General features: G+C 36.3%; 1 protein-coding gene across 1 annotated transcript in view; it reads left to right on the top strand.

Moving 5' to 3' along the window:
• The window catches only part of Nup153 (nucleoporin 153), a 57,328-nt gene that overhangs the window by 11,820 nt on the left and 30,381 nt on the right, over nt 1-15,127 (top strand). Inside the window, exons 2-9 of the mRNA XM_021215243.2 lie at nt 563-785; nt 4,473-4,721; nt 5,506-5,645; nt 5,725-5,853; nt 11,379-11,495; nt 11,598-11,642; nt 11,733-11,786; nt 13,823-13,969. Of these exons, the coding sequence (XP_021070902.1) occupies nt 563-785; nt 4,473-4,721; nt 5,506-5,645; nt 5,725-5,853; nt 11,379-11,495; nt 11,598-11,642; nt 11,733-11,786; nt 13,823-13,969 (1,104 nt within the window). The remainder of the gene's footprint in view (nt 1-562; nt 786-4,472; nt 4,722-5,505; nt 5,646-5,724; nt 5,854-11,378; nt 11,496-11,597; nt 11,643-11,732; nt 11,787-13,822; nt 13,970-15,127) is intronic.

Genomic DNA, 15,127 nt, shown 5'->3' with positions numbered 1-15,127 from the left:
TTACCTACTGAGCCATCTCACCAGCCCAATTCTTCAGATTTTTAAAGGAAAGATTTTATAATATAAAATTTTATCACCCAAAAGAGGTCTTAGGTTACTTCTTGAGTTTGATTTATGTTGAATTAGTTAGTTATCTTTCCTATTTTGTGGGGGATTTCTTGTAGTCTTCTTTGCTTAAATATTATTTTTTCTAACTTTTGTAGTTCTGAAGAATCTAAACAAGGCTTCAAGCTTGAGAAGCAAGCATTCCACCAGCTTCACTAACCATATTTCTAGCTCTTTTGTCTTTCTTAAAGAATGTGACACAAAATAATTGTTGAAGTGGTTTACAGTGTGTCTTTTAATGTATTAAGATCCAGAAGGATGAAGACATGCACTGCCTATCACTAAATCTCGGTCTTGGTTAGTTGATGGATCATTAAAACAGTATAGTGTCATACCATTACCAACTGAATCATAGTAATTTTGCTGGAAACAGTTGTGTTTTGCTTGGCATGACTTTCTGTAAGTACTTACAAAGATAAGTTTTCTAAAGTAGTCTTATGTATGTTTTCTCCAACAGGGCATTCTTAGCAGGGTTACAGAATCTGTTAAGAATATTGTACCAGGGTGGCTACAAAGATACTTCAACAAGAGTGAAAATGCCTGCAGCTGTTCACCAGATGCAGATGAAGTTCCACCCTGGCCAGAAAATAGAGAAGATGAGCATGTGATTTATGCGGAAGAGAACACAAACACTGATGATGGGAGAATCACCCCTGAGCCTGCAGGCAGTAACACAGAAGGTAAATACTGTGGCTATTTGGTTACAAAGTGTAGATAGATCTTCCTAATTTAAATATCTTTATATTACCTGGTGTGATAGCATATGACCGAGTAATATATCAAGTAATATATAAATCCTGTATGGAAAATTTGGAATCAAGTTCACACTATGTTTTAAGTAGTTTTTAAAAATATTTGTGTGTATATGCACATGGGCTGGCATGCCACAGTGTGTTGTGTGGAGATAAAGAACATGTGTGTGATGGAGTCCTCTCTTTCTCCTTCTACATGAGTCCCCAGGCATTGAACTCAGGTCACTAGGCTTGCGGACCCCTTTATCTGCTGTGGGTTTTGACAGATGTAGTTAAAATGTTTTTTGAATAAATAACTGACATAGATGTATGACTAATCAATGTTGATGTAGTTAGTGATGTATATTCCTATCTAGTTAGTCTATAAAGATAAATAGTAAAATGGGCTTGAAAGAATGGTTATCTAAAAGAAAATGTTAAGTCTAGTGTTCATAATGTCATAATTAGGGTTTCCATTGCTGTGATAAACACCATACCCAAAATCAACCTGGAGAAAGGGTTGCTTTCACTTTATAGCTTATATTATCCAGGAAAGTCAAGGCAGGAACCATGGAGAAATATTCCTTATTGGCTTGTTCCGCCTGCTTTCTTTTATACCCAGGACCTCCATTTCCAGGGATGACACTTCTCATAGTGATCTGAGCCCTTCCATTTCATCATCTGAGCAAATGCACCAACCCATTTTGGTGGTACATGCCTTTAATCTGAGCTCTCTGAAAGCAGAGGCAGGTGACTCTGTCTTAACCTGTTGTGGGTAGCTCTGGGGCTGTTTGTTATTTGATGCTAATTCCGTTCTCCTGTGAGGGGTTGTGAAGAGGAATGAGTCAGCAGAGAAAGTGGAGCAGAACCAGGTAGCCTGGAGAGACCGCAAGTTCTAAGGGGTCTCATACATGGGGAAGATGGTAGTGTAGTGGTAGATCTGCCCAATATAGGTGCACAGCTTGTATTCATATTGAGTTGTTTTCATTGCGGGGCATATTTGGGTTGGAGAATTACTGCAGCATTAACCCTCCCCTCCACCCTTACCCATTCACCCCCCACCCCACCCCCAAAAAGGAAAAAAAGGTACCATAGGGTTGCCCATAGGCTAGGCTACTCTGGTGGGTGAGTTTTCTTAGTTAAGGTTCCCTCTTCTCAAATGACTCTTCTCAAGTTGACATATACCAGAGCACTGTAGTAATACTCGGTTTCACATAGTCTTTGAAATTTTGCTTGCTTTTATTAACTTGAATTTTGCTATCTCTAATTTTCATATATATATATATATATATATTTTTTTTTTTTTTTTTTTTTTTCCCAAATGTTACCAGCAACACTCTTGAGGCTTTATCTGGTAGATCTCTAAGGAGTTGCTTCCATTGTACTTCCTGGCCATCCAGATGGGGCCCAGGCTTTCTGTTTTTTGATAGAAATTTTGGTGAGCACTAGAGTGCCCATAGTAGCAGAAGCCCATTCCCAGTTTGATGAGCTTAGTAGTAAGGATTAGGTAACCTGCGTTTCTAATTTTTATATATATATAAAATTAATGTGTGTATTTTCATGATCACAGTGGAATTAATTAGAACTTATATTTAAGTTACTAAATTTCTTGGTAGATTGTAACATTTTATATATATCATGTATATCTTTGCAACTTTTTTTTTTTTTTTAAAAGCTTTATTTATTTATTATATGTAAGTACACTGTAGCTGTCTTCAGACACTCCAGAAGAGGGCATCAGATCTTGTTAGGGATGGTTATGAGCCACCATGTGGTTGCTGGGATTTGAACTCTGGACCTTCGGAAGAGCAGTCGGGTACTCTTACCCACTGAGCCATCTCACCAGCCCCTCTTTGCAACTTTTAAATGCAAATTATGGGGGTTAAAAACTAGAAGATGCTACTACAGTATGCTTAATATTGCCTCTTAATATTGGTAAGATTTCATAGATACTAGTCCAATAAGGGAAATGTCCATGTTTCCTCTGAGATAAGGTTTCAGGCCACTATGCTAAGGATAGCCTTTGCCAATGCTAGGCAAGCACTCTAACACTGAGCCATTTTGAAGCAGGTAGACAGCTTTTGATTCCTATTCAAACTCAGCAGCATTGTTTCCTCTCTTTTATTTAGATTTGAGCTATTGTCTTAACAGTCCCAGATAGTTCTTACAATGCTCTTTCATCAAGGCATTTATTTATTTGATTCTGTAGTCAGTGTGTGAAGTCAAGTACCACTGATAACTTTTTTTTTTTTTACAAAGGTGTATATAGACCTTGCTAGATAGAGCCAAACATCTGTATTTATTAATGTGAAACATTTAAATATAAAGTGTGTTTTCAAAACAACCTTAGAAACATTACTGTTCAATTAGTGTCAAAATGTAGGAAGCTAAAAATAGCTTATATGTTGCAGTCCTGAATGTTGTATACTAAAATGAAGTTTTACAGATAATTTATTAATAATACAAATAGGGCTAGAGAGTATTGAACCTTCAGGTAGCTTAGCAACAACAGAATTGTGGCCATTTCAAGTTCTTCCTTATAGCATTCTGCCTCCTTGTGTTGGCTTGTGAATATGTTGTGTGAGTGTGTACATGTTTGTGTAATACCTGTGCATATGCATGTACAGGTTAGAGGTCAACGTTGTGTGTCTTTTTCAGTTGCTCTTCACCATTTTTTAAAAAAGAGATTAGATTGGTTGGTTAGAAAACTATAGGAATAGATCCCCTTTGTTTTGTCTCCCCAGTAGTGGGGTTACCCTTACCTGGCTTTTTATTGGGTACTAGGGATCTGAACTTCGATTTTCATATTTGCACTGTGAGCACACATTTGAGCCATTTACCTAGTCTCGGCAAGATTTTATCCAGTAGGCTAGTAGGATAGACCAAGAAGGAAAACCTCAATACTTAGCATGCCAGTTAGAATTCTGGCCGTAAATGAGTCAGCAGTGAATTATACTTCTGGGCAACTGTCTTGATTTATACTATCATGATTTATAGTCATCTTAGAAGCATCATTGATGACCGATGTGAATCTGTAAGTTAATAGGGTTATCCCAACTTGGAACTTTTGTCTAGCCTGGTATGGAGGGGAAAGAGTTATTTTAAGTAGCAAAAACTATATACACTAGATGTAGTAGATCCTGCTTGTGCACTAAATGGTCCTGTTGCTTTACCTATAGGACAAGGCTCTGGATTCAGACACCAGGAAAGCCAGAGCACAAACATGACATCTCATTTGAGAGGAAAATGAGTGTATTTAAGAGATTATTTTAGAACATAATAAACACTACTAGCCTTTTGGAAAACAGTAGAGCTTAATACTTCACTTCTGTATCCTAACTGATTGCTGTATCCTAGCTAGAGTAAAGATTAGTGTTGTATTGTAAGAGTAGCCTCACTCAAGAAATACAAACGTGAATAGGTTTAGTCAGCTGGGGGAAAAAATTTGTATTTCAGCTCTCATACTTCATTGTCCTGAATGATAAAAAGTCTGTCTCTTGAAGAAAGTATGTTACTTGCTTTGTAATGAAATTGCAAATGTAATGAAATTGAAAATGCAAATATGGTAAAGACTTTTATCATGCTAGTGCAGTGCCCTTTCTTGGTTTTATTCATAATGTTAACTATTCTTTTAAGAACCATCAACAACCAGTACTGCTTCAAATTATCCAGATGTGTTAACAAGACCTTCTCTTCATCGGAGTCATCTGAATTTCTCTGTGTTGGAATCCCCTGCTTTGCACTGTCAGCCGTCCACGTCCTCTGCGTTCCCAATTGGCAGTTCTGGATTTTCCCTTGTGAAGGAGATTAAAGATTCTACCTCTCAGCATGATGATGATAACATCTCAACTACTAGTGGGTTCTCTTCAAGAGCATCTGAGAAAGGTACTCTTGTTACCAAGTAGTAAGGAGTTCTGTCAGCAAGAATAAATCTCTCAATCAATCAATCTCTCTCTCTCTCTCTCTCTCTCTTCCTCTCTTCCTCCTCCTCTTCCTCCTCCTCCGCTCCCCTTCTCTCTCAGAAAAGGAAAAGGTCTTTGTAACCATGGCTACTTAGAACTTGCTATGTATACTAAACTGTCCTTGCACTGATAGACATCTACTTGCCTCAGCCTGTTAAATACTAGGATTAAGGGAGTAGAGACCATCCTAATTTAGGTGTTTTCTGTTGTTGTTTGTTTTAAGATTTATTTTTTATGTGTATGTGTTTGCCTGCAAGAGCTTTTGTACATCATATGTGTGCAGGTACCCAGAGAGGCCAGAGGAGGACATGGGATTTCCTAATCCTGGAATTCTAAGTGGTGGTGGTTGGGTGCTGAGAACTGAATCCAGCTTTTCTACATGAGTAGTAAATGTTAATTGCTGAGCCATCTTTCCAGCCCTCCTTTAGTATTATTTGATTGCTTTCTCTTGTTTTTAGAGACAGAGTTTCTCTGTGTAGCCCTGGCTGTCCTGGAACTCATTTTGTAGATCAGGCTGGCCTCAAAACTCACAGAGATCTGCCTGCCTCTGCCTTCCAAGTGTTGGGATTAAGGCTTTGTGTCTCCACTGCCTATCTTTTATTTTAGGTTTTAATTTTGATTTTTATTTATAAATAATATGATAAAAATCTGGACCTTAGGGTTTTAAGATTGATGCTATTAATACAAATTATAAATTTTTGTTTTAGATATAGCTGTTTCAAAGAACACTTCCCTGCCACCTTTGTGGTCCCCCGAAGCAGAACGTTCTCATTCACTCTCACAGCATACTGCCATCAGCTCCAAAAAACCAGCATTCAACTTGTCTGCCTTTGGAACACTTTCCACCGTGAGTACTAACTATAATGGGTATAATCACAAAAGGTTAAGTTGTTTTGCATATAATTTATCATTGTTTTTCTATGCAGTCACTTGGGAATTCTTCAATTCTTAAAACAAGTCAGCTTGGAGACTCTCCTTTTTATCCTGGCAAAACAACATATGGAGGGGCAGCTGCTGCTGTAAGACAGAATAAAGTACGAAGTACACCTTACCAGGTTAGTTTGAGTAGGATTGTTGATAAACTTTCTCATTTATTACTAGACACTGACTACGAAAACCCAACAGACTTGACTTATATGAATCTTGAATTATATAAATCTTAAGAATTATAGAACTGTGAGGCTTTTAAAAATTCAGGGCATGAGAACATTTTAATTGCAGTGAACATACTGATTAATATATGTATGTGTTTGTAGGCAGTATGACAATTTCACTTTTTAAAGTCTGGTAAAAACTACACATAGTAATTGCCTTAATTTTTATCAGATTTGAATTGTGAATAGAGCAGTATTGTCACTACTGCTATTCAAATGTTGGAAAAAAAAAAACATTTTCATGTCAACAAAACATCTTAGATATTCCCACCATCAGTGTGTATAGTCACTCCCTGGGAGGCATTTACCTGTCTGCATTTAGGGCTTTGTCGTATGTTGTGATGTTAAATGAATTTTGTCATACAGTATGTATGTAACCTTTTGTTTTGTTTTATTTTTGTGTTTTTTTTTGGTGTTTTTTTTTTNTTTTTCGAGACAGGGTTTCTCTGTTTAGCCCTGGCTGTCCTGGAACGAACTCTGTAGACCAGGCTGGCCTCAAACTCAGAAATCCTCCTGTCTCTGCCTCCCAAGTGCTGGGATTAAAGGCGTGCGCCACCATGCACAGCTATATGTAACCTTTTGAATTGGACTGATAGGATATATTTGTATCACTGTGTCTTAGTCTGCACACTTTAATTCCTTTTTGTTGCTGGTATTAAGCTATTATTGAAAAGATATTTTCAGTTTCAACATTCATTTCCATCTGTCTTGGACATATACTCAGGAGTTAAGATTAAGTATAATAAACAAGACAGGTATTTTCTGTTGTTAAGTACCACCTTGTTACCTGTAATATTACTACAACTGCACTTGTACACTTGAATTGTCAGGTTTTTGTTTTATTCATTCTAATAGGGACACAGTGGTAATTTCAGTTTATGGTTTTAATTGGGTTGTCCTCAATAACTAATGATGTTGAATGTCTTTTTATGTTTTTATGTTTTGACGTTTTTTATTTATCTTACCCTGTTTTGTTGGTTGGTTTGTTTGTTTTTTCCAGACAGGGTTTCTCTGTGTAACAGAGCCCTGACTGTCCTGGACTTGCTTTGTAGACCAGACTGGCCTTGAACTCAGAGATCTGCCTGCCTTCGCCTCCTGAGTATACCATGTAGCACCACTCCTGGCCCAGAAGTTTTTTTATAATTTTTAAAAATTTTACAGATCTTGTTCATTATAAAATTGGGTTGTGTTCTTGATGAATTTTGAGGGTTTACTTGTAGTGGTCTAGTTATTTAATTTTTTAAATGAGATGTGTGTTTTATAGGTGATTAGTTGGTATATTTTATTTTTCTTCCGTTTTACACTTTTGGTATCCTATGTCTAACTCGATGTCACAGTAGTTTTGTAGAAATTTCATAGTTTTTTAGGCTTTAATTTAGAGCTGTCATTTATTTTGAGTTGATTTATGTCTGGTATAAGGTGTGTCAGCGTTGATTTGTTTTACATTTGAGCATTTCTTATAAGTACCATTTGTTGAAGACCCCTTTCTCCATTGTGTTAATTGCAAGAGGTCAGTTTCACAACTTATTTTTTTTTTTTTCTGCTTATCTTTGTTATCTGTCTTTATGTTATGCTGGTACTTTATCTTGATAGCTGGTGTAGAGAAAGTTTTTAAATTGGTAATGCTGTTCTCAATTTGTTTTGTACCAGCTTCCTTTGGCTCCCTCCCCCTTCTTGAGTTGAAGGCTATGAACATATTAGACACTTAATCTACTCAGCTATAGCAGAGTTCTTCCTTGGCTTTCTGTAATTCTTGGAATTTCATAAAAATTGAGAACATGTTGATTTTTGCAGTGGCTGTCTGGATTTTGATTGTGATTACAAGATCAAATGGAGGAAAATTCGCATGACAATTAAGTTTTTTAATCTAAGAAGATGATGTATGTCAGAGCTTTTAAGATTTCTTTCATGACTGTTGTAGTATGTGGACCTTGAACATGTTTTGTTAGATTTAGTATTTTGTGTGGCTTGATATTGGTTAAGGATAGATTTCTTCAGCATACCTAATTTATTTTAAATACCTCCCAGCCAAGAAAAGTGGTTAATTCTACCAAACATGTAAGAAAGAAATGAATACTGATTTCACACATATTTATGAGAAGAGCAGAGTTATTGAAGAAAGCTACAGGCCAACATCTCTCATTAATAGTAGGCATCTTTTCATCAGGTACATTTGTACGTTAGTCAAGTGGGTTTGTTTTAGGAATGTAACATTTGTCCAGTATTCGAAAATGAATGCAATCTGTCTTTTTTAGAAGAGATAGAAAAAAATCATAGGAAACATTTGACAGAAATCCTAAGATTTTTCATCTACTAGATAACCCTCACCTGATACTGCACATCTGTATAAATCTTCAGGCCACGTCTGGCTTTCTGATGAAAGGCTGAATGCTGACCTTCTGAGATTGGGAAAAGAATATGATTACCTCACTGCTATCCCTGCAAAACACCAGGCTACAGTTTGTAGTCAGTACAGGAGGTGTGAAAATGTACCAAGTATGCATATTGGAAAAGTGCAGTAGTATTTCCAGTCAAGGACAGTGTGCTTACATTCCTTTCTAAAAGCTACCATAACTAAGCTTAGCAAGGATATAAGCTAGAAGGCTAATACGGGAAGTCACTCAGGTATATTAGCAGACTTTGAATGAAGTATCCTTTGGTGGTTTGTGGTAGTGCTCTTCTGAGGAAGGAGCTGTGTCAGCTATGCTTCTTAACCTAGAAGGTATTTCAAATATGAATTAATCTTCTTGAACAGATAAGATTGTTCAGACTGCTTATAGCTAACAAATGGCACGAAATACGTAAGTGTAAAATTTAGTGAGATAGTGTCACTGGACTGACTCTGATTTGTCAGCTCCTGAATAATGACACAGAGACTTATATTTTGTTAAATAAAAAGGCTAATGTTGTAGGTTATACAGGTGGCTTATTCTAAAGGGGAAGCTGGATTATACTCTATTTGATAAACTTTAGTTAAAAGTTGAGCTTGTTAGATGCTAAGGTGATACAAATCTGCAAACAGTTCATAAGTCTCTTTTCCTGCTGTCATTTTTCTTGTATTGAAGATATTGAACATTTTTTAGTGCCAGATATGTTTATCTGGTGTATTCTTAGAATCTTTCTTAGTATACTAAGAAAGTATTTCCAAATACTTAAAATTGAAATTTGGTGAGTTTTTATGGCTTTGTTGCTTGTTTTTTACATGCTGAGGGATGGAATTCAGAGTGACTTGTTTGTCAGAGAAGTACTCTGCCTGTGAACTACACCTCCAGCTGTGCAAGTGACATTGGGATGAAACCTCTTAATACTTTTGTAGAATGTAAGAGCTTGTAAATACATTAAAGATTTGTAATTTGGTTCAATTTTATTGAGTTACTGATTCTGGGTCCCGAAGCTAGAAGACTCCATTAAAAAAAAGACAGTTCTATTTACCTGGTGGGTATTGAATGTTTCCTTGGTTTTATTTCCACAGTCATTAACAGACACCAGGTTCTTAATACTTACATAGAATATCACAGCTCTTGTGAAAATCGATTGATATATTTGACATAATTGAAAAACATTAATGCAGTTATTGTGGTTCTTTTAAATAGAAGCTATTTATAAACAATGAGGCTGGCCAAGCATGGTGGTGCTTCCCTTAGCTCCAGCACTTGGAAGGCAGAGGCAGGTGAATCTCTCTTGAGTTTTAGGCCAGCCTGGTCTACAGAGAATTTCAGGACTACACAGAGAGAGCCTGTCTCAAAAAAAGTGTTTTATTGAAATTGGTAAGATTTCTGTGTATTAAAGTTAAAGTTTGTTCCCTAACCCCAATTGTGTATTTCTTCTCTCTCTTCCCTTTCCTCCCCGCAGCTTCTCCCATTTGCCCCTAACTCCCCTTTATCTCTTCTGAATTCGTTGCCTCTTTGTTATGTGTGTGCATGCCCTATGTTACTTGTGTGTACGTGATTTAAGGGCTGACCATTTGGTATTGGATGACCAATTGGTGTGGTTTTCCTTAGAAAAGACAATTTCTTCTGATCTTTGATCCTCAGTTGCTTATACTTTGTCTAGAATTGAAGCCTTGTGAGCCTTCCTCCTTCCCTTAGAATCTCTATTGGTAACATCCTTGTTCTAGGACATGTTTAGTTAGCTATGTTGTTGAGATTTAATGGATGTAGCGTCTCTTGGCATTTCTAGGAGACTCAGTCTCAGAGCAAACTCCCATTTTACAGTCTTTCTGCACCTTCTTTGCAGTAATTCTTGGAGCCTATGGTATATGAGTTCTGTTATAGCTGTATCAGTAGGGACAGGGTTCCACAACTCTACATTTTGATCAATTGTAGTTGTGTGTAATGTTGTCTGTTACAAAGAGAGTTTCCTTAATGAGAGATGAGAACTACACTTACCTGTGGGTATAAGTACATACACCCTTGGGTAGTTGGCTAGGTTTCCAGTGTGAGGCATAATTTCCCTCTTGTTGAGTGAGCCTTAAGTCCAGTTAGAGAGCTCTTGGCTACAAGGTTTGCAGTTGGGGTTACTCTATACTGGTAGTTGTAGTTCATAGGCATCATAGTTGGACTGATAGCTACTCTCCTTTGGAAGCTGTCCTCGGGGAGAAAGCTTTCACATCAGATCTAAAGCTCTTCAAGAAAGAATCTATTTGAAAATGTCTGTTGTACTAGCTATGGTAAATCAAGTCATATTTATAAAATGTAAAATTTCTATTACTTTAAAAATCTTCAATCTTTTTGCTAGTTATTTGAATTCTAATGAAATATTAATACTCAGCCTTACAGATGTCTTGATTTGTCAGTGTTTGTTTTTGTTTTTTATTGAATATCTGGGTTAAGGTATTGCTAGAAATTTTTATGGATTATCCTATTCTCATCTTAGAACACATGGATACAATTTTCTTTAGAACAGTGCTGTGGTGTTTTGAATAAAATGGCCCCCAAAGGCCCATAGGGAATGGCACTATTAGGAGATGTGGCCTTTTTGGATTAGTTGTGGATTTATTGGAGGAAGTAAGTCACTTTTACCTGCTCCTGCTTACTAATCCAGATATAGAGTTCTGTTCCTTCTCTGGCATCATGTCTGCCTTTAAGCAGTCATGCTTTCTGCCATGAACATAATGGATTAAACCTCTGAAACTGTAAGCTAGCCTGATTTAAATGTTTTCCTTTATAAGAGTTGCTATGGTCATGGTGTCTCTTCACAGCATCAAAACCCTAAAACAAGTGCGTTTTGTTTTTATTTTTTTTCACTTCTGATTATTAAATTAATTGTCAAGAGAATTAGGTTTCAGTAATTGCATAGCCTATGTCCTCTCTGATAAGTAAGTCACTGTTAACATAATCTTATTTTATTTTGAATTTTCTTTTCATTGCATGACATACGTACCTTGGACTATATGTTGCAGCAAGTAACACAGACTTATTTTCTAGGCTCCAGTTAGAAGACAGATGAAAGCTAAGCAGCTCAATGCACAGTCTTATGGTGTGACCAGCTCAACAGCACGGCGGATACTGCAATCATTAGAAAAGATGTCAAGCCCTCTTGCGGTAAAAGTTTGAAATCATAATGAGATCTAATGCAGCAAAATTTGAATTTAGTGAAAAAGTCTTAATTTTGTTAACATCTTTTTGTTATTGTAATGTTAACAGGATGCAAAAAGAATTCCATCTGCTGTTTCTTCTCCTCTGAATTCTGTACGTTAACTTTTCAATCTTACATGATAGAGCTGAGCCGGTTTTCAGTTTCCTACCTATTCTAACACCATTTCTCTCCTTTTTTTCCAGCCTCTTGATAGGAGTGGGATTGATAGCACAGTTTTTCAGGCAAAAAAAGAAAAGGTAAGCTGTGTAAAATGTTAGCAGCTTTGTTGTGTTTATAGTTAGCAAGTACATAGATTGATTTACAGTTACTAGGGAACATGTTTGAAAAAGGGACTGTTTTTACTTTGAGCTTTGTAGTTTTTCTGACAACCTTGGGATGATCAGTATAGGAAGCACATTCAGTATTTTCTGGGATTTTTTTCATCCTCATGTTGATGACAGTCTTTGTGGCTTACTCTTAACCATAGGTAAATAAAGCTAGGAGTGAAAAAGTCTCAAATGTTTAGTCATTTGAGTACAGTACACTTAGCTTTCATTGAAATAGCATGTTCAATCTTGTGCATAGTAGAGCTTCAGTTTTGGTTTTACAAGACTGGGTTTTCTGTCACTCTTGTGGAACTAGCTCTGTAGGCTAGGCTGTCCTTGAAACTCAGAGGTCTGGCTTCCTCTGCCTCTGAGTGCTGGGATTAAAGGTATGTGCTGGCCTGAGCTTCATTTTTGATATGTATTTCATTATCTAGTTTTTTTGGTTTTTTTTCCTTGGAGGAGTGAATTTCTTGGGTTACCTAGATATTTGTAGTTAGGTAAGAGGAATCTACTATGAACCACTGTCACGGTGTTAATTTATAAATTACCTCAGACCCGGATTTAAATCATAAAAGTAAAAATTTAAGATTATGCCGTAATATAAATTGTCAATAAAAATACTATAAGTGGTTGAATATAGTTTAAGTTTGAGTTGCTGGAAATCAAAAAGCTGGAGTGCAGTATTATTCATGTGTCACATGTGACAATTTCCTCATTGGGGAGGAGAGTGCTATAGAGGCTTCACAGAGGCTCTTTTCCCTGGAAACCAGCATTCTTGGCAGCCGTGACTGAGTAAAGAGCATCCATGGTATAACAGTTCATGGGCACAGTGGGTGTTCTTGACTTTATAATAATCTCACACCTACGGGATTTCAGGGTAGCAAAGGACTATTAGCAAAACACCAGTTCATGTCTCAGTCTGGAAGTCTTAATATAATGCTTTATCAGTTAGACTCAACATTATAAGGCCTTTGGTTTTATTTGTAAAATAATGGTAAACTGCTTTGAAAAATTTGCATATGTGTTTAGGAATTAGAAAATTTTTATAGCTAGTTTAAAAATATTTCATTTTTTAATAAATGATTTTATTTGTTTGTATTTTTCTGCATGTATTGTATTATGCACCATAACATGCCTGGTGTCCTTGGAGGCCAGAAGAGGGCCTCAGATTCCTAAGAACCTGAGGTGTAGATGATTATAAGCTGCCACAGAGGTGCTGGGAACTGAACCCACCACTGGTCATCTGTCTAGTCCTTGTTAAAAAAAAAAAATCATTTTAATTCTTGATGAAAAAAAATATAAACAGGGTTGGAGAGATGACTCGGCAGTTAAGAGCACTGACTGCTCTTCAGAAGGTCCTGAGTTCAAATCCCAGCAACCACATGGTGGCTCACAACCATCCATAATGAGATCTGACACCTTCTGGTGTGTCTGAAGACAGCTACAGTGTACTTACATATAATAATAAATAAATCTCTGGGTTGGAGCGAGCAGGGGTCCTGAGTTCAATTCCCAGAAACCACATGATGGCTTACAACCATCTGTACAGCTACAGTGTACTCATATACATAAAATAAATAAATAATAAAAAAATTTAAATAGTGGTTTGGAAGGTGGAGAAAAATAAATTTTAACCATGTCCAAAATTCATCTTACCTAAGGTTGTTCCGTTGTCTTGAATATTGTGTAGTTTCATGTTATGTTGATATAAATGTCCTTGTGTATGAAAAGCCATGGAATCTGAGGTTAAAAATGTCAGTTTATTTGTCTGCCAAATACTTTAGAATTGTATATATATTTTCATATTAATAGATTGAATGTCCTTGGTTTGTCAACTTTTTCTGTTTATTTGCATCTATCTATTTCTCAAGGAAGTGGTCTCTAGGTCACATTAACTATTTTGGAATAATTTTTAGATATGCGACTGATAATAAAAATGTTTGTTTTGATTTCTGTTTTCTTTTAAGGTGGACTCTCAGTATCCTCCTGTACAGAGACTAATGACCCCAAAGCCAGTTTCCATAGCAACAAATAGAACTGTCTATTTTAAACCATCTCTGACCCCATCTGGTGACTTAAGGAAGACTAATCAAAGGATAGATAAAAAGAACAGTGTGAGTTTGTTTGTTTATTCTGTTTTCTTAAGACAGTGTCATATTTCTGGTCTGGAAATCAGTAGACAACAGGGTTAACCTCACATTCATGTCTGTTACATTGCTTCTGCCTTTCAAGTGCTGGGTTATATAGGTGTGCATCAACCACCACACCCGTCTGAGAATATTTATTTGTATCAGTCTATTTTTCCTTTAACCAGTCTTTGAATATTGGCTGGAGTGACTAAAAAAAAATGCAAAATAGAGGACCTCTGGTGTCATCTGGTAATTGTACGGTGTATGATGCCTGTAAACTAGTAAAGAGTTAGAATTGGTATCCCTTCAAATAGCCTTTAGCTTGATCAAACCCTAAATTGGTGTGTGTGAATTTCATATATTCATTGCTTAGATAAGTTTTTACTTATCTATGAGTTTTATTTGTGGGACTGTTTTCTAAAAGGTTTCAGGTGTCATCTCTATTGACTATATTTAACTGTATTAACTCATCTTAAAAAGAAACAACTTAATTTTTTATCTGCTTCTCTAAAGGAGAACCCCAAGTTTAGATACTGCCTTTGTTTTTTTTCTCCCCCAGATCACATAAAAATTTATTTTTTTGAGATAATTTCTGTACCATAAAATTAAGTATTTGATGTTTATTCTTTAGTGGTTTAACACATCCACAGATGTTAAGCCAATACTTCATTAAATTTTAGAACATTTTCATCACCATTTCCTTCCTAAAGTTTTGTAATAACTGTCTGCCTTCAGGTTAGCAGATGATGATTATTTATTTGCAGCAGATATGATTTTTTTTAAAAGCAGGATATTATTTCATAAAATGGGTTTATAGAACTTTACTCATTACTTGGGAACTTTTGGGTCTTTTCACTGTTCGTTCTAATGTATAATGCTGCTATAGACTTACATAGGTATACTTTTGTGAGTACGGAGTTGTATTTTTTTTAGATCTTTGCCTAGGAGTGGAAAAGACAAGGCCAGTTGTCAAAATGGCTCACATTTTAGGTTACTTGTGTCATTTACTTTAAAGTGTTTTGAGTTTATTGTTTTACTGTTTGTCCTACACTCTTATTCCAGTCTCATAAAACAGCTTCTTGCCGGGCGTGGTGGCACACGCCTTTAATCCCAGTACTTGGGAGGCAGAGGCAGGCGGATTTC

The sequence above is a fragment of the Mus pahari genome, chromosome 16 (assembly GCF_900095145.1).
Source record: "Mus pahari chromosome 16, PAHARI_EIJ_v1.1, whole genome shotgun sequence".
In the NCBI taxonomy this organism is placed as follows: Eukaryota; Metazoa; Chordata; class Mammalia; order Rodentia; family Muridae; genus Mus; species Mus pahari.
This window is presented reverse-complemented; position numbering and strand designations above follow the sequence as displayed.